The 25,924-nt window shown below is 42.4% G+C and overlaps 1 protein-coding gene across 1 annotated transcript; it reads right to left on the bottom strand.

The window, feature by feature from the left end:
* Positions 1–1,180: 1,180 nt before the first annotated feature.
* On the bottom strand, positions 1,181–14,777 carry BCL10 (BCL10 immune signaling adaptor). Its single transcript, XM_056845121.1, has 3 exons — positions 14,691–14,777; positions 5,289–5,577; positions 1,181–1,576 (listed from the first exon to the last, which is right to left on the bottom strand). The coding sequence occupies exons 1-3, from the start codon at positions 14,775–14,777 to the stop codon at positions 1,212–1,214; spliced, it is 741 nt and encodes a 246-aa protein (XP_056701099.1). The 3' UTR covers positions 1,181–1,211.
* Between the last annotated feature and the right edge of the window lie 11,147 nt (positions 14,778–25,924).

Genomic DNA, 25,924 nt, shown 5'->3' with positions numbered 1-25,924 from the left:
TTCCTTTTGGTAAGTTTTGAAAGGCACTATCTCCCTGCGATCCAAATAGTGGGCATACAACTACTGCAAGAGAATATTTGAAAAGGATTAGCTGAAATACTGCAGTGTTACCCCAATAGTACACAAAACATGAATATTTTCTTTACATTGTACAAATATGGCCTGAACAAATACGGCCTCTAAAATAATATCACATTTTTTCATTGTTACGCATGTTTACATATAAGCTAAGTCTCACACCCCTTCTCACTACTGTGGAAAGATAATTAGAAAACTTTTCATAAAATGAACCAAAGCAAATCCTATAAGCTGCTTTACAGTAATAGAAGTTCCCGCCCCAATGCCCGCCCCTTTTTCTGTGACCTGGCCACAAGGAACTCCTCCAGATGACTGAGGGAGATTGGTTCTTGTAGGTTATCTGGGCAGTGTGACTGAGGTCTTGGTATTTTCTTTCCTGACGTTTCGTCAGCAGCTGTGGCAGGCATCTTCAGAGGAGTAACTCTGAAGGACAGTGTTACTCCTCTGAAGATGCCTGCCACAGCTGCTGGGTTTCTTTTCTTTATCTCTGCCCATTGCTAATCAAGCAAATATCAATCTCTTACCTTTTCTGCAGCAAATTCATGTGTGGTTTCCAGACAACTTAATTTGCATACATGAATAAGGCACAAGTGAAAACTTACTTCCAATGTAAGCCAGTAACAGTGAGGTAAGAAATCTATAGATTTCCTTCTGTGCTAAAAATTCCTCCTTATGGCACTTGAATAATATCCACTAGGGAAACATCTAGGAGGCGGTCAGGAGTTAATATGTTTGGGCAAGTGCTTCAAATTATCAGATTAAACATCTACTGTTAAGAGGAGTAATGTCCTTTTTGTAAGAAAGCTGAAAAACCCTGTAATGTAAATTATTTTTAAATAGCCTGAACATCATTTTCCCTATCTGAATAAAAAAGAAGTCCCTTTAAAGGCATTTAAGTGGCAATAATCAAAGCAGAATAAACAACTGTGCTATGATGTCAGAGAAAATATGCAGCTTTGCTTCACCTCCTAAACTATTTATCAGGTTCAATGAATTATTTTCAAAGCAGATTATCCTCAGCATTCTTAAACAATTGTTATTTCACAGTTTAAAAACATCTTTTTTTGTGAAACTGTATAAGACATTCGGTGCAGCGTTATTACCATTTAAGATTCATCAAGGAACCTTATAGTTCACTGTGGAAGAAGTGAGCGGGATCTCAAAGGCAGGAAGTGATTCTCACTGGAAGTGGAACATATCTCCTCTTGTTCATTTTGCAACTGGGGTGGAAGAGGTGGTGCTCCAGGCTCTCCCGGTCCAGGAAGGACAGCTGAAAAAACTGAGTTTTCTGCATTTCCAACTTCAGTAATGGGTAAATTCATTGAACAAAGAGAAGCAGCTGACACAAAAGCAGATGTACTAAACATTTCTGGATGAGGAAGGTGGGTACATTCTTGGTCTTTTTGTTTTTCAAAGAAATTAGATTCATTTGACTGTGACCTAGAGAGGTTGTTTGTTTGTTCACGTAACGAAGGCCTGCAGTTGCTACAGCTCAACTCTGTAAAAGAAATAAATCAGATTTGCATACAATTAACATAGTGCTTAAAAAGTAATAAAAATACTAAATGTTGGCATAATATGGATCACCTAGCAAGCAATCTTCTTCCAAAATTGATTTTTACTTGCAAGATTGCAAACTTAAATGTAAACATTAAAATCTTTACATACATTCAGATCAATTTCATAGTGGTTCTTAAGAATACACATGGTTCCCAACCTTTTTTTGGCCATGCCCCACCTAAGCATCTCTAAAATTCTGATCCCCCCGCCCGGTTACATATAATTCTTATTATTCAAAAAGTGAACTATTCACGTGGAGGAAGTCTTAAAAGACCATTAACCTGGTCTAAACAAGCTTTCAAATTGCCCCCTGTGGGGCCTGTGCCCCACATTGGGAACCGCTGGCCAACATTCACTTTTTTTGCCAACCATATCTTCTCTAAATTCACTAGCATTCTCCTTGAAGGAATGACTTGTTGAGTGCATCAAAAAAGCACCTTCAGAAATCCTACAGTACATATAGCTCAACATACATCAGTTTTAGGACTGTGGGATTTTTAGCTGGCCATTTGTCTTAAAACCCATAATTTCTGAGGCTCTAACAAGTAATTTCAGTGCAATTCTAAGCAGAGTTATACCATTCCAAGGTCATTACCGCACCAACTTTTTGAAACATTTAAAGATACTTTTATTTATTCATGTTCACATTCCCCCCACTCTTTGGGGGTGGAACTGTTTTCCAGTCGTTTAATCGTAGTGGTTTCTGCAAATGCTTACAGGACGATATTTTCCCTTTCTCCATTTCCCAGACGGCTTCCCTTGAGGTGCAGACAAGACTGAGATGCTATTTATTTCTCCACACCTCTGTTGTCCACACCCACTGTCCCCGCCTCTCCTCTTTCCCTCCGTGGCCATTTTCTGTGCTATTTAATTTTTTTTTAAATGCACTTGGACTAATGTTGGAGCATTGGACGATCCCCCAACCATCCTTGAATTGTGCCGGGTCCTGATTTTAATGAACTGGGACTAGCAGAGGATCATTGGAGCGTTGCCCTAACTCTTCCCCCTTCCCTTGAGAGCTGCAGAATTATTATTGTTTCTCGGCAGCCCCATGTGGAGCTGCTTTGGAGCGCCTGACTTCCCTTCATGGAAAGCCCCACCAATCCTGTGTTGTCCTCTGGTGGCGTTTCACTGCCTCTGTGACCTTTGTGCCGGCTCTACAGCACCCACCATGCACGGGTGCAAGACAAAACACATTAGTTTATTCCTGAGATGGCGTTTCAAGGAAATGTTACTTTAAAAGAAGGGACACACCCCAGTCAGACGCAGCCAATCATAGCGCAGCATCGCGCCATTGTTAGAACACACGCAAAACAAAAACAGAAAAAGGAGGGAAGGAGAGGGGAGCGTCCTGCAACGTCACAAACAATGCCATGATTCCCCAAAAGCAGGAAAGTATGGAAAGGTTCTCAGGTAGAAGGAATACCATGGTGAAAGGGCCGACAATGGGAACAGGTATTTTGAATGTGCTGCCAAACCTCAGAGATCAACCACAAGGATAATATGCGGTAAGTGCTTGGTGTGGTAACAGCCTATGTCCTTTGAAGTCAATGTGCTTACACACTGTGAGTATATTGCAGGAGAAGAATTTCTCTTGAGTATGAGTTAACAAATTAACAAAGAATTTTATCATTATCATCATTATGGGAATATGAAGCATGCAAAGCTATCAATTTCACTGACATACAAAATAGGTTCCAAAACTTAATATTCAAATCCCATCAATATTGTGGAAGATCAAGTTTTAATTCAATTTCAACTAATTATTTAAACTTGGCAGTGTGCACTTCAGTGACTTAAATTTCTTATTCCTGGACAGCCACAGTAGTTTCATCCTGAAATGCAAATGTGTAGTAGCTTTGGATAGAAACTGGAATTTAAGTTGCTATTAAACCTTTAAAACTTGAAACGGTATCAAATCTAATTGCGTGTATTGGCTGGACATATGCAGTGCTCCATAGTAAGTATGAGCACATTGCCATTTACTGGGTCCATAAAAGCAGTTACAATTAGTTAGGCTTGGCAAAAACAGAGAGGTTCAAGGGAAGCAATGGTGGCAAAGAAATTTGGGATCAGCTTGCAGGGGCGAAGGGTCGGGCTAGTACACTACTGCTACTTACTTTGCACACAGGAAGTGGAAGCAAACACACACAGCAGGGGAACTATGATAGCTCCTCTTAAGTATTTATACCCTGCTTTTCTCTATAGTAGGGACCCAAAGCAGTTTACAGCATCATTCTCACCTCCTCCACTTTATTCTCACAACAACCCTGTAGAGCAGGTTACAGTGACCGACCCAAAACCACCCAGTGAGCTTTTGTGGCAGCATGGGGATTTGAACTTGGATCTCCTGTATTCCAGTCTGACGCTAACCTCTACGCCACTCTTTTTGTGTGTGTGTGCAGAGGATGAATGTAGGTGAAGTTACGGGGCAGAAACACTTGTCACCAAAATAATTAATTGCATGAAATCATGGCAGCTTTTAACATTTATTATCAATTGTAAAATTGTTGTGGTGGCTATTTAAGTAGTACCAAATGTGAATAACACTTTATTTAGGCTTAGCCACTTCAACAGAAGAAAATTCTCTACCTTAATGGTATTAACTGAAAAATGTATTTTCTCAAGTACAAACGCTATTGATCCAATGAACTGGAGAACAATCACTTGCTTTTTTATAAGTGATAAAAAGCATGTAAGATCACAATCTTACGCAGATTTACCTGGGAGGAAGCAAGCATGGGACCAAGCTGTACACATTAACTTTTGAAATGAATAATGTGGCCTGCATTTCAGAATGCAATCTCCTGCTCGACTTACCTAACTTTGTATTTGAGATCTAGGTGTTCTACAAGGAAAAATAACCAAAAAAACTAATGTGCACAAGCCTTTAGATCAATGGCAATTTACTGTCCATTTTCCTGTGTTTAAACTCAGAAACCTTTGTCTGATTTTCGTATATGAGAAAGTAGCACACACATTTTTTTTAAAAAAAGAAGCCCATTCACCCTTTCGAGTGCTGACATAGTAAACGAAGATTTTAACTTACAGATGAAGTACACACATTCATGGGCATAAAGAAATACAGGTGTTTTTTTTTTTAAGCATCTTGCTATTGCACCAATGGAGAATAAACGCATACAGCAAATTTTCTGTTTTCCTTAAACTGAGATGTTATGACATATATATAATGCAAACAACAGTGCTATTCTGTTGTCAATGTCAAGATTTGTTAAACTAGCAGAACGCAATTTGTGCCAAGATTTCTTTCTTCCAAGACAAATAAATGAGTTTAAAATAATCTCAAAAGGCTGTCTATACATTTGAGCAGGTTGAGTCATAGGAGAGCTCTCCAACTTTTGAACAAACATTCCCCCCCCCCCAAAAAAAACGTACATGCAAATCTTCAAAATAGTTTTTAAAGTATCTAGACTCCCAGAAATTTACAGCTTGGTCACTAGCTAACATCCTCAGTTTTTTAACCCTATGCATAAAGAATACTAAAATCATTGCAACTGAAGGCAAAATTTGGCTGCTTTTCTATTTACTTACCTGAATTTATGCAGCCTTTTTTCTGCAAGAAATTCAGCTGCAAGTTTACTAATTTTTACAAAGGTTTTTGGAATAAATGAGTAATTCCGAGTTATTACCTTTAAGACCTTCAAGTTTTTCATTTTTTGCTTTCAAGATGGCATCAGTTATCTTTTGTAACAGGAAATTCTGTGTTCTTTCTAATCGAATAGATTCTATCAAAGCATCTAGTCCTTTTGGATGTTCTGCTAAGTAATCCAGCAGCTTCCCAGCCTTTTTCCTGCTTGAGGCTCGGCAAGAGATTTCTTCAGTGTCCTCTCGACTGAGTATTTTTTTTGAACGCAGATAATCAAAGTGCCTTTCTGCAATTATTTTCTCACACAGATAGCGCCGCAATTGTTCTAAGACCTGGAATAAAGATAAGACAAAGTTTGCAAAACTTGTATCATATTGTTTTTATTTCAGACTAATATGAATAGTAACTACAATATTAAAAAAATATGCAAAACTTGATAAGTTGTTCCATTTAGGAATTGGCACAGTGCTGTGCTTAGTTCACAGAGCAAATCTACAGTTCAAATCTTAGTTCAACCAGGAATTCACTGGGTGGTCTACCTCATAATTCCCTTTAAAGAGTATGAAAATGCAAGTTAAGCATATTGAGCAGTGAGGAAAAACACACCCAAAATACTAAGTATTACAATAATGCCATACGCTGAAATATTTTATATCCAGGGATGTGGATTTTCCATAAAAATTATCTGATACCCGAAATAGAGCATGATCCAATTTAACATGTTTATTTTGGCATGTTTAATAAACAAAATTAAACCACCCTGTGTTATTTTTATGTCCCAACAGCAACAAATACTTGAACTGAAATATTTTATTAGGAAATAAATAAATCAAGTACAGTTTAAATTTTAGTGCAATTCAACAATTTATGTCTAAATTATTTTAATTAGAATAATACTTCTAAAAATTTAAGGGAGGAGGAAAGCTTAAGCATTAGGACTGTTAACACTAATTTTAGCACACGCAAAGCACTGTGCAGGAGAAGCCATGGATGTGGCTGTCCACTCAGCTGTTTCGACAGACTTTAATTCTTTTCCATGGAGGTCACTGGAGCAAGTCAGTTTCACTGTCCTTCTGGGTACCATTACTTACACTACTCATCTCTCTTCCACCCTGTGAGAGGAGGCATAGAAATAAGAATCCTAGCTTGGGATTTGATTTGACCTGCAAAGGTAATCAGGTGAATTTATAACGTGATTTTTAATTTGGATTACTATGAGTATTCATAACTTTATCCTGCCCCAATATATATATCAACATAAATGTTCTTAATCGTACAATTGCTGGGGATAATTATCTGAAAAACACAGCAACTTTGAAACTGCCAAGATTGCCCAATATTATTTTGGCAATGGCGTCCATTCATTGTTACTAGTTTTACAAAACGACGTGGCAAAGTTTTCCACAGAAAAATAAAGCACTAGAAATTTTTTCCACTACGCATCTGTTTGCGTTACATACCACTGTAAGGAAGCCATGGAGCAATCCAGCCTTGAGAGTTTCACCCCCCAGGAATTACAGCTGGGATAGTTTTGAGAACAGGTGAAACTAATGAGGAGGCAGGAAACCAAGGTCGGCAGTTAACTGAAAAAGGGAGGTTGCTCCAGGGGGAGGGGTCCTGGTTCGGGATTCTGTTTGTTTTACAGTGACTGATAGTAAGAAGGAATAAGACCAGGGGGGTTCCCGCACTTTGTATTCCCAGCGATGTATTAAGAGTTTGAAAAAGTTATAAAAAACATCGCTTTAAAAGGGTTTTTGGATTCCACGGCTTATAAATGGTTGGAAGACGTCTTCACAGCTAAAGGGGCCAAACAAAGTGCGAATAGTATTTTTTATAATGTTTTCAAACTCTTAATACATCGCTGGGAATACAAGTGCGGTAACAGCCCAGCTCTGCGTTGTAAGTAGAGTAGATTGCTAGTTGCTTTGCGTTTGTTATTTTCCTTTTAAATTGCCTGTAACGGTGTGAGAGCTTATTTTCTTTTTTGCTCTCTCAGAAACCAATAAACTTGTTTATATTTCTTAAGCAAAGGTGTGAGGCTCGTCCCTGTGTGGCTCTTCCCTGCCCAGAACGATGCAGGCTGGAGGAGAAAAGCCTGAGTAGTGGGAAATTACAGGCCCAAAATAAAGGAGGTCTAGGTCTCTCTCTCTCTTGAGGAGAGACTAGAACCATACAACCACCACTACTTATTGTAAATTTATAGTAAACTGTATGAATAACCAATGAACTTGCCATTGCTTAATGTCATGAAAGTATTCCAGATCAACTAGGCCTTAATTTGCTATTTTGCTTTGGCTGCACAGATAGGACCAGGTTTTACAGATTTAGTTTTGTTACACAGTCACAGTGCTGAATAGAATCCCTACTTTCAGAGTTTTGGTTTCAGCCTTGTATTTAAACATTTTGCCTAAACTCCTGAGCTCACAATTATTTTCAGCTAATCAGGCATATATTGTCACAGTGAATGCCTAACAGTTGGTGCTTATCAACATGTGAAAAGATAAGAAATGCTATGCCAGCTGCCTGCACAGCCTAATTCTGAGGGAAATGGGGATGGAAATGCTGAAGTGTCTAAAATGTCATGAATTTCAACATTTTCTTGTATTGTTTTAAGAATCCACAAAATCTAATAATGCCTGATGAACTTCGTTAACATTCAAAAATTACAGATACCAGCCCATGCAGAAAAAGCTGCCAAAATGAAACTAGACCAGGGATGGGGAACCTCAGGCCCGGGGGCCATATGCGGCCCCCGAGGAGATTTTTTGTGGCCCTCGGGAGCTCCAGGGCCCTGCCGCGGAGGGGCAAGGCAGGGCAGCCCTCCCTGAGGGTGTTCCTGGGGCCACGGCTTGCAGGTGCGCTCCGGCGCCCTTTGGACCTCCTCTTACCAACTGACGGCTGTTAGTCGGCGAGAGGAGGAGGAGGGATGCTTCCCCCAAGGCTGCCCCCTGTAGCCACCAGGGCACACTGTAAGCCCCTCTCGCTGCCTGTCGGCTGTTGAGCAGCGAGAGGGAGGGGGAAAAGAGGCCCACAGCTCCCGGCGGCACAGCATGGGCGCAGGAGCTGATCGGGTTTCGGGGGGCCTTTTGTGGACTCTGGGGGGGGGGGAGGGCATGGAGCCTTGGGCCAGGTCGTGTTGGGCCGGCGTGTGGGTGTGTAGGGGTGGGGAGGCTTTTCTCTCTCCCTCTCTTTCTGTCTCTTTCTTTGTCTGTCTCCCTCGGTCATTTTCTTTCTCCCCCTCTTTCCATTTCTTTCTCCCTCTCTCCCTTTTCCTCTTTCTCTGTTTTCCTTCCTTCCTCCCTTGCCAACTGACCACGGACTGCGCCCCCATGGCGCCTCGTTTGCTCGGGCCCACCGCTGGCTGCCCTCCCGCCTGGGAGCAGGGAGGACCGGGGGAGCGGGGACGCCCTCTAGGCCTTCCCTGGGGTTACCAACCTCCAGGTGGTGGCCGGAGACCTGGCAACCCTAGCCTCTCCCCCCCCCACTCGGAGATCTACACCTGATATGGCCCCCGAATGATGTTATAAATGTGCAAATGGCCCTTGGCAGGAAAAAGGTTCCCCACCCCTGCTGTAGACCATGGAATGATGAAAACTGATTTGGAATTGTCAATGTTCATACATGACCCCAGTGCCCATGTCTCAAACATTCACTGTGATATCAAACACTGCCCTTGGGATAGAGGGGTGCATATAGCTGCCAGAGGGTTTTCACAGGGCTATGTATGGCTGTGTATGGCTCTCTCACTCTCACTTCTGTCCACTGAGCTACTGGCAGGTAACCTAAAAAAAAGAGTGCCTTGCATGTGTACCCTGCCCAAAATGCCATATGTTGTATGGTTTTACGGGAACAGCACAATTGCTCAGCCAAGTATTTCGCATAGATCTACAGAAGTATGGAGGGGGAGTCATGGGGTGAGTAGGCAGATAGGGGAGTGTGGCATGTTCTCGCAAATACTTACTTGCAAACCAAACAGAACCAGGAAACTGCATTTTCTCTAGAATACATTCCATTTTTAAAATATCCCTCCAAACACATTTTATTTCTGGGGTGACTGAGCTTAATAAAGTTAAAGTTAATAAAGTTAAACCAGTGTTGTGCCCCCACTGCAATAAGCAGCCATATAAGGGGGGGGGGGGGAAGCTGGCCTTGAGGCTGCTCTTTCTAGTCCAAGCTCCCGCCCAGAGGCAGCCATTGCAAGCCAAGTGGTTAAGGGGGAAGAATCCGAAAGGAAAGCATGCAGGATATGCTTTCTGTTCCAGGCCCAGACCCACCCACTCCCCATCATTTGGCCAGTGGCAGGAAGGCTTGGAGCTGAAAACCACACAGGACAGGTTTTCTGCTCTGAGCCATTTTCAGCCAGGTAGCCTATAAGTTCTTGTGAGACCTTGTTCAGCTTTTTTGAATGAGTTGTAATGTTTGTGCTTGTGCACACATCACTTCTCTAATTCAGTTTTAACCCCCCACCCCACACCTTAAAAGAACATTTTGGGATATTTCTGAAAACCTGGATGTTCCCAGACTTTTAAAACCCACACTATGGGGCCAAGTTCAAAATTAGATGTATAAATCTAAGTTATGAGACAACTAATGTGATGGAAAACAAGCCATGGCTTGCTTTCTTTTACACTGCTTGCTGCACAGCCTCATTTTATCCAGTTGTCCTTAGAGCTAAAATTCAAATGCTTCAATATTGTACTCTGAAGCTGTCTTTTCTGTGATCATTATAGAATCAGGAAATACGAACACAACAGGCAGGAAGCTAATGCCTAGGACAACCTGGGCTACTACTTCATCCTGATTCATCTGGCATGTATTTTGTTTATTAGAGAATTTCCTTTTTCATCATAACCCTGAAACAATTATTAATTTGTTGATTACCAAATGATCAAGTTTTAAAACTTTTTGATTTCAGGGAACATTTACCACAGTAACCTGTTCATTAAAAAAACACACACACTAAATAAATGCCTCACAGCCTCCAAGAGTTACTGAACATATTATGGGACAATGTTCAGATATAATTGGCCTCATCTTTGCCCTGTGTAAATGAAAAGTATACCCTGGAACTCTCCTTTACAGCCACACATTGCATAGAAAGATCCATAATTAGATCTTTCAGAGATTCTAGGGCACCATTACTGATATTCTAACTGAGGAATTCTGATAAGGTTCAGAAGAGAAACAGCCTGAACACCACTGAACTAGACCAGCAGTATTCCCACTGTTAGAATGCATAATGAGCTAAAAGTTGTCATTTTGTTCACGCTGTGCTCTTTTTCTCATTTATTCTTGTCATTTGTTCAAAGTTCTGTGTAACAGGAGTGGCTATATCAGGGACTGGAAATTGAAATCCACTAATGTGTGTTTAGAAGGCCTGGAGACATGGAGTTTGGTCTCCTGCATTCACCGAGGTGTAACCTTGGTAAACTCCTGGATTCTTTACTGCACACTGACTCTCAAGTCACACTAATGCTCAGAAACATCTGTAACCTTCTTTCCCTAATTCAGACATGACAGTCATTACTCAAACCTTTGTAGCCTCAAGAACCAACACTGATGAACAGTTTGCAGGACAATTAAAAATACTATTGGAAGCTGCAGCAGTTGAAACTGGAAGAGCAAGTTCCACAGAAAGTGGCTAACCAAAAGTACATTAAACACTTGCCACCATTTACATTAGCCTCCTACCACCTATCAGGGAAAAGTTAATGTGCCAATCTTAACTTCTATAGTTTTGACTCTGCTTGAAAACCAGATCTTTCTCTACCTCTCCTTTTGATCAAAAACATCAACAGGATCCTCCCAGGAAAATCATACCCAGTCCAAACTTAAAGGACATACAGATATTTATTTTTAGTAATTGCTCAACATTCTTAAGGGTCCTATTCTAAGCATATTTTAAAAGCACTGTACAGCTTTTCCTTTGTCTGACATTCAATGGTTGAGCATATAAGAAGAGTTGATTTTTATACCCCGATTTTCTCTATCTTTAAGGAGTCTCAAACCAGCTTACAATTACCTTCCCTTCCTCTTCCCACAACAGACACCTTGTGAGGTAGGTAGGGCTGAGAGTTCTGCGAACTGTAACTAGCCCAAGGTCACCCAGCAGGCTTCATGTGGAAACAAACCTGGTTCAGCAGATTAGAGTTTGCTTCTCATGTGGAGGAGTGGGGAATCAAACCCGGTTCTCCAGATTAGAGTCCACTGCTCTTAACCACTACACCATGCTGGCAATTTAACATATATTTTACACTTCTACTCAGCCTGAGCTTCTGTTAAAGAGCAGAATATACGGGAAAGCACAGTACTGATTATACTATTCTGAGCACATTATAAAGGCTATCCTGTATGACAAAGATCATACCATTAGATTTTGTCGTCTGTTTTTAACAATAAGACAGGTTTGCATCATTTATATTTTATTTAGTCACAATATTGCTGGCTGCCTTTCCACCCAATTCAGGGTTCCCAAGCTGGTATCCATTAAAACATGTCAAATATTAAAATGCTTCAATCATTTTAAATACAAATATATATAAAATATGTAAAGCAATAAAATAAGACCTAAATTCAAACACATAGAAACACACAAACAGAAAGGAGGGCCAATAAGAGTCAGTGAGGGAATGCCAGACAAAATAAAAAAGTCTTTGCTGGCAGAATACAATAGAGGGAGACAGACCAATCTCCCTGGGAGGGAGTTCCAAAGTTTTGGTGCCATGACTGAAAAGGCCCTTTCTTTAGTTGGAGATGAGATTGAAACTTATCAGAAGCCATAGGTCAAGGGGCTGAGCAGCAATCCCTAGCACCACACTCTGAAATCCACCTTTTAGGTAGGACCAAAACCACCGCAAATGGTGCCTCCCAGTATCCACCCAGAAATGTATTCCAAAAGACCACCGTGAAAGATGGTACTGTAAGTGGCTGAGAGGACCAAGAGAATTAACAGGGAGAGCCAGCGTGGTGTGGTGGTTAAGAGCGGTGGTTTGAAGTAGTGGACTCTGATCTGGAGAACCGTGTTGGTTTCCCCACTCCTACACATGAAGCCAGCTGGGTGACATTGGGATAGTCACACTCTCTCAGCCCCACCTACCTCACAGGATGTCTGTTGTGAGGAGGGGAAGGGACGGTGATTGTAAGCCGTTTTGATTCTTCCTTAAGTAGTACAGAAAGTCAGCATATATCAAATTCAAATTTATTTACTGTCAAAGACCAGCAGAATCTGATACAAAAGTTGGCATATAAAAGCCAACTCTTCTTCTTCTTTAACCAGAACTCCAAGAGAATTACAGCTGTTATAAAATTCCATAAAAGTTATGCAGTTCCCTCCATAAAACAAAAAAAATATATTTGGCCATTTTCCTAGAAGGTCCCAAAGACTGCATATGGAAAAAGTTCAATAAGGAAACACCACAGCAGAAAAGGCACTGTTTTGTTATTAAAGGTAAAGGTGCAAGCACCGGGTCATTACTGACCCATGGGGGGGATGTCACGTCATGACGTTTACTAGGCAGACTATGTTTACAGGGTGGTTTGCCATTGCTTTCCCCAGTCATCTACACTTTACCCCCAGCAAGCTGGGTACTTATTTTACTGATCTCAGAAGGATGGAAGGCTGAGTCAACCTTGAGCCGGCTACCTGAAACCGACTTCAGTTGGGATCGAACTCAGGGCCAGAGCAGAGCTTTGACTGCAATAGTGCAGCTTACCACTCTGCGCCACGGGGCAGTACTGTTATTACCATTAGCCTAATCTGAAAAAGGTAGTACACAGAGCAAAGCCTCACTGGACGATCTCATGACACAGGCAAATTCATGGAAGTAGGCATTCTAGTCTTAGGTGCTAGGGTTCAAGAGCAACTTTAAGAATAACTCACCAAACTTACAGGTTTGACATAAAAGATTGACACTTAGCCTGAAAATTACAGCTTTGAATACTCCTCCTGGTTTTCAAGTCATACCAAGATCTGTCTATTTTACAGATGTGTGTTATGAACAGAAGTCTGTAAAGCTAAGTAAACCTACAATGAAAATTCAAAAATTATTTTCAATTAAGGTGAAGAACCAATGAGTACTTAAAACTGGGGAAGCAGGGAAGAAATGCAATTTTTCCAGAGAATGTGACATCAGCTCCGTCATTCTCGGAGCAAGATCACAATACAGCCATTAGTAACAAATACATAATATCACTATGGACTTGGATTTATAATTTAAGGCCTATGTACAATTTCTCTTCAGTAGGCAGAGGAGGAGGAGGAAGAGGTAACTACTATAAGCCAAAAACTGCTTTCAGTGACTCATGGCTGACAGAACTCAGCTACAAATAGGGGATTTCCTATCAGCGCTCTAGGAGAAACTCCTACATAGAAATGTGTAAGCTGGAGCAGAAACTATGCAATTTGATGAACTTCTCCCTCTGATGCTTTTCCAAGCCTAACAAGCCTTCAGCCTCCACTCCTGTGTTGTGGAAAAAGGGATTTTCCTAAAATAAATCCCCTTCTTCCTATGTTCTTGAGAATATTGCTGGGTACAGTGTTTTTTGTGAGAGTGCAACTAACTCTCAGTGATCCTAAAACAGCAAGCGGGCATTCATGACTCCCTCAATCATCTCCTCTCCCTATACGATCCTTTCTTTATTCACCTATTATCTAGAACGAGAGGCTGGAGGAGGAGGCAGAGAAAAAAAGGAGTGCAAAGACCGGGACAAACCCCTCCACCAGTAACACATACAAGTGGCTTCTTCCCCAACTGTTGAACCCAACACGACTATGTGAACCTATCTACACTATAGCAAATAGCCCGCTACTGTCGCTACTACAGCCTTCAACCATAGATGCCAGGGTCAGAACTCCCAAAATAAAACAGAAGTCCAGTGGCACTGTAAGGACTAACAGTATTTGTTCCAGGTCCGGTGAGCTCAGGTCCTCAGTCCTTAATGACTTCTATTTTGCTTTGCTATAATAGATTAACCCTGGAACTGCCAAGGAGGTCCCGGCCTCTCTTAGGAGACAAAGAAATAAAGTAATGAAGCAGAAGAAGCACAACGGACCAGGAAGCAGCTTTGAATGGCCCCTCCTCTCGGCCTCTTAACAGTTCCATAAAAGGCAGAATTTCACCAGGTGCAGCTTCCCTCCCCTCCTCACCCCATCGCAGGGCTGCAACGACAGGAAAAGCCACACCTGGCGGGATTTCCCCTTTCTACTCTTCAAGGGGCGGGAGTCTCTCAGGGTCTGAGGCCTGACAGTCGTGCTGCGACAAGCAGATCTGCACTTTACTTCCTTCCTCCTCACCAGAGCACGCTTTTAAAAAACGGTGCTCCTTTCGGTTTATATCCTCTTCGTCCTCGGTGCCATCCAGGCGTCCTCACAGATTCCCCCTGCGCCCCTCCCCCATCCAACTTCCTCTCCGCGCCAGCCCACTGGTGAATGAAGACGGCTTCTTACTTCCTTTTTCACCTCCGCCATCTCATCGTCGGTGAGCGACCTCTCGGCAGTGGTCGCTACCGCCGTGGGCACCCCACAGGCCGCCATGACGGGAGCCCAACGGCCGCCGTCGGCCAAAGGCGACAGCCCAACCGCCCGCAGCCGGCCTCCGCCGCGAACTGACCGGCGCTTCCGGCGCTGAGGCCACCCTGGCCACGCCCCGCTCGGGGAGGGCGAAGGCTCGCTCGGGGGTGAACTGCGCGTGCGTGTTGCTCTCGGGGCTCCTGCGAGCGTGCTCTGCGTCGGGGATCTCGCGGCGGCGGGGGGTTACTTTTTTTATTTATAATTTTTTTTTATTTCCCCCCCAAAATCATTTCATATTCCTTTTCTACATAGCCATTGATTAATTATATTGTAACAGTGTTTTCTTATCAAATGTATATTTCTTTAACTTCCCCTCTCCCCTCCTCTATCTCTTTATTATCATTGTTGCTCTCTTTGTAATTATTGCCTAATTCTATTATAACAAATCGTCCATATCCCCTACAACAAATCAGAATTAGATCAAAATAAATTTCTTAATATCACAGTTAAGTTCATTCAAACAGTCATTTGTCCATGCCTCCCATTCAGTTGCAAATTCATTATCGTCTTTTTGATTTATTGACGCTGTAAGTTTTGCCATTTCAACTAGTTCCATCATTTTTTTTCTATCCACTCCGATTTATTTGGTATCTCAGCCATTTTCCATCTCCTAGCATATACCAATCTGGCGGCTGTGGTGGCGTACGACGGCGGGTTACTTAAGTGGACTTTTCCTGTGGTCCCAGAGGAAAACCCTTTAAAATAATATAATAATTTTTTATATTCCTTCATTTAATATATCCATAAAGACAATATAATAATAATAATAACGAGAAAAAACAAATAGTATTCTAATTTAACAATCAAAGGACTTCCCCCTCTCCCTCTCCCGTCTAAAATTAAATTGTACAATGTTTTGCTAACGGAACTAATCCCAATATTATTTTAATTAATCTGTTCTTGTCATATCCAACATTATGAAATCAATACCTAATATAAAAATTAATACAAAGCATGAATAAGGGATTAGATCAATGAGTATCCTTTACATGGTCCCGTTAAAAAATCGGAGGAAAACCCTTAACGGTATCAGTGAGCGGTATCAGTTCGGAGTTAGCACGTGTAAAAGGGGCCTGTCCGCGAAGTGTGGGCTTACTAGAGAGTGCAAGTCTAGACTGTCATTTTATGGATATGTGAAATCGACTTATACAGTGTTCTTAAAGAATTACCCCACTAGAATAGCAGGGGGTTACCGCACTTGTATTCCCAGCGATGTATTAAGAGTTTGGAAATGTTATAAAAAATACTGTTCGCACTTTGGCCCCTTTAGCTGTGAAGACGTCTTCCAACCATTTATAAGCTGTGGTATCCAAAAACCCTTTTAAAGCGATGTTTTTTTTATAACATTTTCAAACTCTTAATACATCAGCTGGGAATACAAAGTGCGGTAACCCCCTTACTCTGTATAGGCTTGCACGGGAGGAAAACTGTCTTGGGATCTCCCGCAGTGTCTGAACCCCACTTTAGCATTGGCCGGGAATAGCATATACGTTTGTGTACCTCCGTCTCTGCCTCCTCTTGTAACTTACTCCCCATGTCTGCTTTTCCCAGTGTCTGCTTCGGATTGTAAATTCCTACAGGGGTAGAGGTTTATCTCCTTTTGGTTTATGAAACTGTAAAGTGCCCTATGTGCTATGACAATAACAACTGTAAATATAAGCTGAGGCAGAATGGAGTGAAAATACACTATCAGTATATACCGTGAGTTATGTACTGGGTATGACTGGAGAGAAAAGAGATCTTGGGGGTCATGGTGAATATAGCTCAATGAAAATGCTGACTCAGTAGTGGAAAGGGCAAGTAAATTCTATGCTAGAGATTATTAGGGGAAGGGTCGCTATCATGATGCTCTTATATGGTCTCTGGTGTAACTGCATTTGGAATATGGTCTACAGTTCTGGTCACCTTATCTCAACAGCCCCCCCCCCCAAAGGAATTTATAGTGCTGGAAAATGTGCAGGAAAGGGCAACCAAATTAACCAATGGGCTGGAGCACCATCCCTAGGGAAGGCTAATGAACTGGGGGCTTATAAGTGAAAAGGTGGCCAAATGGGGATATGACAGAGGCGTATAACATTATGCATAGGGTGGAGAAAGGGGACAGAAAGAACTCTCTCCCTCTTTAGTATTCGAACTTACAATGGAAAGTACATTCAGAACTGAGAAAACGGAAGTACTAAGAGTGATTGGCACGGATGGCCACTCGATTCGTTGACTTTAGAAGGGAATCAGACAAATTCATGGAGGATGGGTCCATTTATCAGTGGCTTCTACCTGTGGTGGTGGAAACTGCTGTCAAGTCACATCTGACTTATGGCAACCCTGTAGAAAAAGAGTTGGTTTTCATATGCCGACTTTCTCTAACACTGCAGGAAGAATCAAACCGGCTTACAATCACCTTCCCCTCGCCACAACAGACACCCTGTGAAGTAGGTAGGGCTGAGAGTGTGTGACTAGCCCAAGGTCACCCAGCAGGATTCATGTGTAGGAGTGGGGAAACAAATCTAGTTCACCAGATTAGCCTCCGCCACTCATGTGGAGGAGTGGAGAATCAAACCCCAATTGCCTGCCTCCGCATGGGCTGAGACAGTTCTGAGAGAACTGTGATTGGCCCACAGTCACCCAGCAGGCTTCACGTGGAGGAGTGAAGAATCGAACCTGGTTCTCCAGATCTGCCACTCTTAATCACTACACCATGCTGGCTTCTACCTACAGTGACTAAATGGAATCATGTTCAGAGGCAATAACCATCTGAATACAAGCATTGGGGAGCAAGAACGTAGGGAAACGTTGCCTCCTCACTGTTTGTAGGCCTTCCTGTGCATCTGGTTGGCTACTAGGTATGACAACGATGCTGGACTTGATAGAGCATTGATCTGATCCAGAATAAAAGGTAAAGGTCCCCTGTGCAAGTACCAGGTCATTCCTGACCCATGGAATGTTGTCACGTCATGACGTTTACTAGGCAGACTATGTTTACAGGGTGGTTTGCCAGTGCCTTCCCCAGTCATCTTCCCTTTACCCCCAGCAAGCTGGGTACTCATTTTACCGACCTCGGAAGGATGGAAGGCTGAGTCAACCTTGAACCAGCTAGCTGAAACCAACTTCCGTCAAGATTGAACACAGGTCATGAGCAGAGCTTGGACTGCAGTACTGCAGCTTACCACTCTACACCATGAGGCTCCTACATTAGTAAACAATGGAGTATTTTAATTCTGGTTAAATAATTCTTAGCCTACTCCAAGGCTGGTAGCTCCAGAAATATTTTGAATGTGGCAGTTGTTTTTTAGAATACTAGCCATTGCAGCTGGTTAATGAAAGTGTGTTGCTAATGTGATCAACTCTTGATGCAGATTTGGTCCATTGCTAATTGTTGGGTGTCCACTAGAGGTCTCTGCTGTTTCATATTTCAGGATGCTTTGCAAGCAATCTTTTCTCATTTAATTTCCGAGCATTGCCTTTAGGTATAACAGCAACAACGTCTACTGTAAGGCCTTAAGAGACAGTTAAATGCCTAAATATGGGCCACCAAAGAAAAACACTGTTGATTGTTACACAGTAATTCTTATTATATATTAGGAGTCTAATTGGTGTTTACTCTGTGATTAAAAGAGGCAACATTCTGTTACTCACTATGTGTAGAAATGCTATAATTACATTTATTTAATTGTTTGAATTTTTGTATCATATAAGTAATAGGGAAATATGCCCCCATGTGCAGATAAAAATATGCAAGGGGTCTCTAAAGTTTCATATAGATAGACATATACTATATATATATGGTATATACATCTGAAATAAATGCTTCTAAGGTTTGTTTCTGCAAATTGGAGAGGGATCCCAGGATTGCAGACAAACCAAATAGTGATTCTCAGCATGTGCAGATATCATAAAAAAGAACTTCCGGTAGCAGTTTTGGTTGCCAGAGCTGCAGGAAGGAAAAAAAGAAGAGGAATTGAGTTGGGGGAAAAGGACTGGGGAGGATAAAACTGCAGGGGCTATGAAGGGGGGAGAGCCAGCAACTGAAAGAATGAGTGAGTGTGGGAGGAGAAACCAGATGGGCAGTTGGGCAATGGGATGGGCTGAAAGAAAGATTGGGTGAGAGGGTGACTGGGGTAGGAGGGTGAGGAAGCACAACCAGTACTGATGGAGGGAAAATGGGTGGACAAGGGGAGCCAGGACAAGAGTAGGAAAGCAGGGTCCAATGGGGGAAGGAGTAGGGGTTTCCATCAACCACAAATCATTATGGGTGCTCCTCTTGTGTCTTTTTATATTAAAATCTGTACATAAATAAAAATAAAGGTATAACACTTTTAAGGATGCACAATTGTACAAAACTGCTTTTTTCTTCTGTCCTGTTGTGATATCAAAAAAAGCAAAACAGATTATCCTGTTGAGTATTTCTGAAACAACTTCAGACACTAAAAGAAGAGAGGGAGGCTGTTGTCTTTTTTATGGCTGTCTGGAGTGCCTGTCCTTGGAAGACTTATCAAAGTCAAATCTGAGTATCTTTTTGTAGTGGAAACTGCGGAAGAATCATGAGGAGGTAGATGGTGATCAATGCAGCCCTTCCCCATGTGAGAGCAATCTCAGGGCATTAGGGGGTTAACTTCCACACAGCACTGTAAAAAATGAGCACCTGGTGATGGGACAATAAATCTGGCTTAGCTCTCTGCTGAGAGAGAGGAGAGGGCTCCAGACAAGAGTGAAGCTCGGGCCCCCAGTGAGAAGAATCGCCTGCAAAAGGAGGCCCAGCGGCCTGACAGGAGGTGTGACTTCACAGAGTGGCTTGCTTGCCTCCAAAAGACGACTTCCCATCTTATTAAGGTCATTGGACTGGGTAAAGGGTTGTTCTCTGTTAATAAAGCTGCATACCTTTTTGTCACCAATAATTGCCTGTTGGAATTAGTTTTTGAACCATGGGTAATACACTTTTGGAAGCTTCATTAACCATTTTTTTTATTTTGGTTGGCTTTCATTGGTTGGCATTCAAGAGTTCAAGGTCAATAACAGAATAGACATTAAGAGGGTCAGAAATAGCCCCAATGTATTTTTAATGCCAGACCAAGGTAGCTGATCCACCACCTTCTTGTGGACATATGATTATTCCAGTCTAAGCCCATTGTTTTCAACCCTGCATGGAGAGTGAAAGTGTGTGCCCTGTAAGGGCAGTGGATTATGATATAGAAACAGCATTGTTTTAACACTCCATCATCAGAGAACCCAGTCTCCACTCTATTGCTATCCAAGCTAATCTCTTTCACACAGGACTATCCCCTTCTCCCAGTTCCTACTTCCTCTCACATCTGAGAAGTGTAGGTTTACTGAAAACTGAGAACTGTAGGTTTACTGAAAACTATCTTCCCCTCAGTTTCCTTGTCTTTTCCTCCTGCCCACCTGTTACAAATGCCCTATATTCCACTAAAAAGATTTTTGAAGCCAACTGAAACAGCAATTTTGACACTGCAAAAGGGTATTGATAAAGGAAACTTGTAGGCCAAATTGCACGGAGTGTTGAGATGGAGCTGCCTTGGAGCTAGAAAGGAAAAGCATAAATAGGGTTGCCAACCCCCAGGTAGTAGCTGGGATCTCATGGGATTGCAACTGATCACCAGATGATAGAGATCAGTTCACCTGGCTGCTTCGGAAGGTGGATTCTATGCCATTATACCCCATTGAAGTCCTTCCCCTCCCAAACTCCGCCCTTCTCAGGCTCCACCCTGAAAATCTCCAGGTATTTCCCAACCCAGAGCTGCCAGCCCTAGGTATAAATATTTTCAATAAATTATTTCCTCTGGTTTTTGTTTTAACCCAGAGTAGCCTGGGCAGAGGAAGGGAAGGCGGAGACAGGCTACTTAACTGTTGCCCTCCAGTGTTGTGTAGAAGTTAGAATGCTGGACTAAGATCTGGGAGAACCGGGTTCAAATGTCCACTGTGTCATGGAAGTTGGCTGGGTGATCTTTGGCCAGTCACACATTCTCAGCCTAACCTACCCCACAGGGTTGTTGTGAGGATGACATGGAGAAGAAGAAAACAATGTAATCTGCTACGGGTCCCCACTAGGGAGAAAGGCAGGGTATAAATAGAGTAAATCAATCCATTGCTCAACTCAAAAGCTTTCAGTCCTGCCCATCCATAAAAGTGGAACACATTGCAAATATTTTTTTAGAGTCTGTGGGAAACATGCTAATTATTCCAGTTTTATGTTTTGCTATATAGAAAAGTTGTGCCAAAGTGAGAATAGCATGCACTGCAAATGCCTGCTGTGCTATGGCCTAGCAAGGGAACTGCATACAAAACTCTTTCTCCCAAGGCTCCTACCTATTTCTGTTCTCTTCTGCTCCTCAGGAAATCAGATAAGTTTGATAAAGAGAATCTTGAGTGAACAGATCCTGTTTCTTTAGAATGTTTCAGGAAATGGGGAGACTGAGAGTCTCTTGTAACAAATGATCTGAAGATATCTGGAAGAAAAGACTGAAATGTCTTGAACAATCAATTTTGTATATCTATGACAATAGTAAAGTGCTCTGCTTTGGCAGCTAGTTAGAAAGTGTCATGGCAGATTACAAAAGCTAGAAGGCTGAGCAATGTGGCTGGGTATGAAAGTTTTCTCAGTGAGGTCCAGACGTTTGTCCTAAGCATGTTCAATATTGTTAATTTTTGCTGGCACTGCTAGAAGTGAATAAAGGGAAAATTGGACCAGCCAGTTGTTACAGGAGTATTAGTTTCAGCTGAATCATCCTCCTAAATGCTAGAGGGATAGTTCTAAGAAGTGAGTCTCGCTGATTCAGTTTCCAGAGCTTTGTGATAGCCTCCTTTTATGCAGCCCTAGTAGAGCTGTTCATAGAATGATATACTTGGCATGGCTTCTAATCAAGGACATTAATAAATATATCTAATTCACAGTGTAGCCTCTTCTATAGATACTTAAATTTGAAACTTGAAGCCATAAACACACAAGACAGCTCTTTCGACAAACCTGAGAAAAGCATCAGGTTGGAAGAAAAATCTGAAATCTTAAAAAAATCACCAAGAGGACGTTCACTACCCTCACAATAACAGAAGCAGCACCTGTTCCTTTAAGAAAGGGATGACCAGTCAGTGACCAGGGTGGGAGTTGCTAGGCAAAACAACAATATTGCCAGTGGTTCTTGTAGGTTATCCGGGCTGTGTAACCGTGGTCTTGGAATTTTCTTTCCTGACGTTTCGCCAGCAACTGTGGCAGGCATCTTCAGAGTAGTAACACTGAAGGACAGTGTCAGAGACACTGTCCTTCAGTGTTACTACTCTGAAGATGCCTGCCACAGTTGCTGGCGAAACGTCAGGAAAGAAAATTCCAAGACCACGGTTACACAGCCCGGATAACCTACAAGAACCAATGAACTCTGACCGTGAAAGCCTTCGACAATAATATTGCCAGTCTTCAAATCTTGGTTTCTGTCCAAAACGGGGGGGGGGGGAGAGCCCCCTTCAGGGCTATTTTGGCCTCCAGATCTACCCCTGTCGCCCTGCCCTGGAGGGAAGACTCATCAGGGCCTGGCCCAGCAGCAGCCACTGGCAACCTGCTACCATGCAATTTGCATGACTCACTCAAGCGTGTTAGCAGCTACCAGACAACTTGATGCAAAACAATTCATCTGGGCCCAGGGGCAGCTTCTGCATAACTTGTGCAATTTGGTTGTGTCTGGCAGTGGCCACCACATAACTCACCCGAGTGATTTGCTACCGCATTACCGCAGCTTGGCCAGGTGTTTGCCAGGGAGAGGCTGCCACAGGGGTGGAGGAGGGAAAGCTGAGTGCCAGTGTGGTGTAGTGGTTAGAGTGTCAAGACTAGGATCTGGGAGACCCGCTTTGAAATCCCTACTCTGCCATGGAAGCTTGCTGAGTGACCAAGGCCAATCACTCTCCCTTAGCTTAGTCTATCTTATAGGGCTATTGTGAGGATAAAATGGAGGAGCAAATAATGTAAGTTGCTTTGGGTTCCCATTGGGGATAAAGGTGGGATATAAACAAAGTAAACAACTAGTTCTTTGAAACCAGAAAGCATTGCTGTTCAGCCCTCACCACAATATAGCCGTTGCAAAGTTTTCCACATGCGGTTGTGAGAATATAAGGAAATAACAAGAGTGTTTTTTAAAAGCCTGTGAAGTACTCAAAGAGGCACTTGTACTTTGATAGCCTCATCGATACAAGGGCTCTGCTTGTATTTTGCTTTTCTCTTTCAGACTTATCTCCATTTCACAAGGATGTCTAATGCCCTCCCCTCTGTCATGACAAGCCCAAGAGCAAGTTATCAGCCAGCAGTAGTTCTGGGAATATCAACTTTCTCTGTCAATTAGGACCATTCAGTTTTGGGAACTGCAGGGTAGCCAATGCATGGAAATGCTTTTTATAGATGGCTCTCAGGGCCCCAAAGTTTGTATGGATATGAACAAATCACAGGACAACATGGACTGTGCACACTAGAAGAAAGGCTTAGATCCTCCGGCAATTCAGTTGATTGTCCTTGTTTTGATGATACCATGAGCACAGAGACAAGGCTGTTCAGCATTTTTATGCAGCTCTTCCTTATTTTCTAACTTTTTTGGGGGGGAGGGTCCTTCCTGGCTATCTTCCATTTTCTATCTATGCAAATTATTTCCTTTTCAACACTTTTACAATAAGACCATTATGCATTTAATTAGAACTGGCCTTTAAACCATGATATGGCTTTTCAATATGACATAATGGATGTTGATATCTTCCAAAATATATGCAACCTTTGGCTGCTGCCAAAGATGATTCCTTGGAAATGAGGTAACAGCGTTCAGCTCTGTTGGTGCCGCTGCTAACGTCTGCTGTCTTCCACAGTAAACTTAACTCTGCATGATCTTTCTGTTTTTGATTTCCTCTCTGATTCACAAGGCATCTTTGTGCAACGGGACCACCTCAAGCACATGGCTTCCCACAAAATTCGTCTCCCACCTTTCAGCTTCTGTGTGGCATAGGTACCTTAATAGTGACTCCTGGGCAGCTCTCAAGAGCTGGGAAATAGAAATGACAGCAGTCTTTTCCTGAAGTGCTGTAAGTGTATTGGGAAGACAGAATATATGTGGTGCTCCAGAGAAAATAGTTTAGGTAGCATGCAGGGTTTTTAATAACAATTATTAAGAATTCAATCGGTTTTACTGCCCATGTCTACCAGCAAATCTGATGTATCATCTCCTACCAACTCTACCAGCCACAGATTATCCATCTGTGACCTTTTGGCATGCTAGTAGTAACCTTGGACACTCTGTGGGGATTAACGCATGGGCAGAATGTTCCTTGTTCGCTCCTCTGTTATCTCACAATATTTTAATCCGACAATATTTAAGACTGGATAATCAAACGCATGACGCCAGCCCATCCCACTGTAAGTCTGAAACAAGTAGCTGCTGGAGGCTCCCCGTGCGTTTGAACCAACCATATAATGTGGGATAGTTCACAATTTCTCCTAATCCCTTGTTCCTCCTGTCCACCAGCAAGTGTCTTTGATGTATCTCTGCCTGCCAGTCCTGCATGCCAGGGATTATTCTTTGCGCTTCTGCAATTTTTTTATATCTTCATGACTTATTGTATATGATAAGTATAACAACAGAATTATAAACACATAAATATCCTTCCTGGAAAAAGTGGGCTTTTTCTTTCTTCCTGTCATGGTGGCATGCAGAGTCTTCAATATGGTGATTGGTAGGACATAAGATATGAAAGGTTGAGAACCACAGACCTAGACAACAGTATATGCTATAAGTAGAAGGCAGACATTGAGCAAATTGCTCCAGATAATTAACATATGAAAGCAAAGCAGGCTAAGAAAGGCAGCCAACCCAGAATTTCTGGGGAAAGACCTGGAGAGGGGAAACATTACTTTCCAGTACCACAGCAATGAGAAAACTCATGGAGTCTCACAACAGATAAATGAGTGCGTAATGAATGTGTGTATGAGTGCACGCTACCAAGCATTCCCCTTCAGGGCCCCTTTGTTCCCCAGAGGCGGGGGGGGGGAGCAAAAAGTCAGGACAAAAGATCACATGGTGTTGTGTCCAATTCTATGCTATTCTTTAGCATAGGTTGTTTGATAACATGGCAGGATATGCACACCACTGTGGTACTAGAACTCTGCTATTCTAGCTAGACTCTGAGCTACGTGTACCCTGATACCTTCCAATATATTTATTTTAAAATACAATTTTAGCCTGAACTTCTAAAACTTCAGTCACTGCTGAACCCAAAATATAGCAAAATCAGATAATTAATGTTTTTATTTCCTACCTCCAATCTACGTCTGTTAGTAGTAGACATTCAGCTTCCAGTTTGAGTACTGAACAAGTACACTCTATGGCAAATGAAGCATAAAAGCCCCAGTTTTCTGCAAAGTGATTGTTTCATAGTAGAGAGAGAGGAACATCTTCCACTGATGCTGTCACATTCTGTCTCAGGTGTAACTAACCTGGGAGACGTCTGACGGCAAGCAGAGGATACAACCAAGTATTAGGGTTACAGGTATCAGTTGTTCAGTCATGTTTCTCCCTTCCCATTCTATCCTTCATAACGCTTACCTGAATGCTTACCTGAATGCGGTCTCTTCCCTCTCCATAATAATACAATTTCCCCAGTGCCAGCATTCATTAAAAAACCAACAATCCCCTTTGGAGAAGGTTGGGGAAATTAATCCAAATTAGACATCAAGGGACATAGATTGGTCTGAACTAGAGCAACAGTAAATTAGCACGTAAAGGTAAAGGTCCCCTGTGCAAGCACTGGGTCAATCCTGACCCATGGGGTGACGTCACATCCCGACGTTTTCTAGGCAGACTTTGTTTATGGGGTTGTTTGCCAGTGCCTTCCCCAGTCATCTTTCCTTTACCCCCAGCGAGCTGGGTACTCATTTTACCGACCTCGGAAGGATGGAAGGCTGAGTCAACCTTGAGCTGGCTACCTGGAACCAACTTCCGTTGGGATCGGACTCAGGTCGTGAGCAGAGCTTTTGACTGCAGTATTGGAGCTTAACACTCTGCACCATTGGGCTCTTTCAAAATTAGCACTTAAGATTCAAGGAAGGTGATATGTACTTAATGATCTGCTTTAAA

The sequence above is a fragment of the Euleptes europaea genome, chromosome 2 (assembly GCF_029931775.1).
Source record: "Euleptes europaea isolate rEulEur1 chromosome 2, rEulEur1.hap1, whole genome shotgun sequence".
NCBI lineage: Eukaryota > Metazoa > Chordata > Lepidosauria > Squamata > Sphaerodactylidae > Euleptes > Euleptes europaea.
Note: the sequence above shows the minus strand (reverse complement) of the source record. Positions and strands in the feature narration are given on the sequence as shown.

What these genes read in the sequence shown, in the direction of transcription:
- BCL10 (XM_056845121.1), bottom strand. Translation starts at nt 14,777, where the DNA reads ATGGCGGCCTGTGGGGTGCCCACGGCGGTAGCGACCACTGCCGAGAGG. An exon ending in TGGCGGAGGTGAAAAAGGAA is followed by an intron (nt 5,578 to 14,690) that starts GTAAGAAGCCGT and finishes TCTTTATTCCAG; the next exon opens with GTCTTAGAACAATTGCGGCG. An exon ending in AAAACTTGAAGGTCTTAAAG is followed by an intron (nt 1,577 to 5,288) that starts GTAATAACTCGG and finishes TTTCTTTTACAG; the next exon opens with AGTTGAGCTGTAGCAACTGC.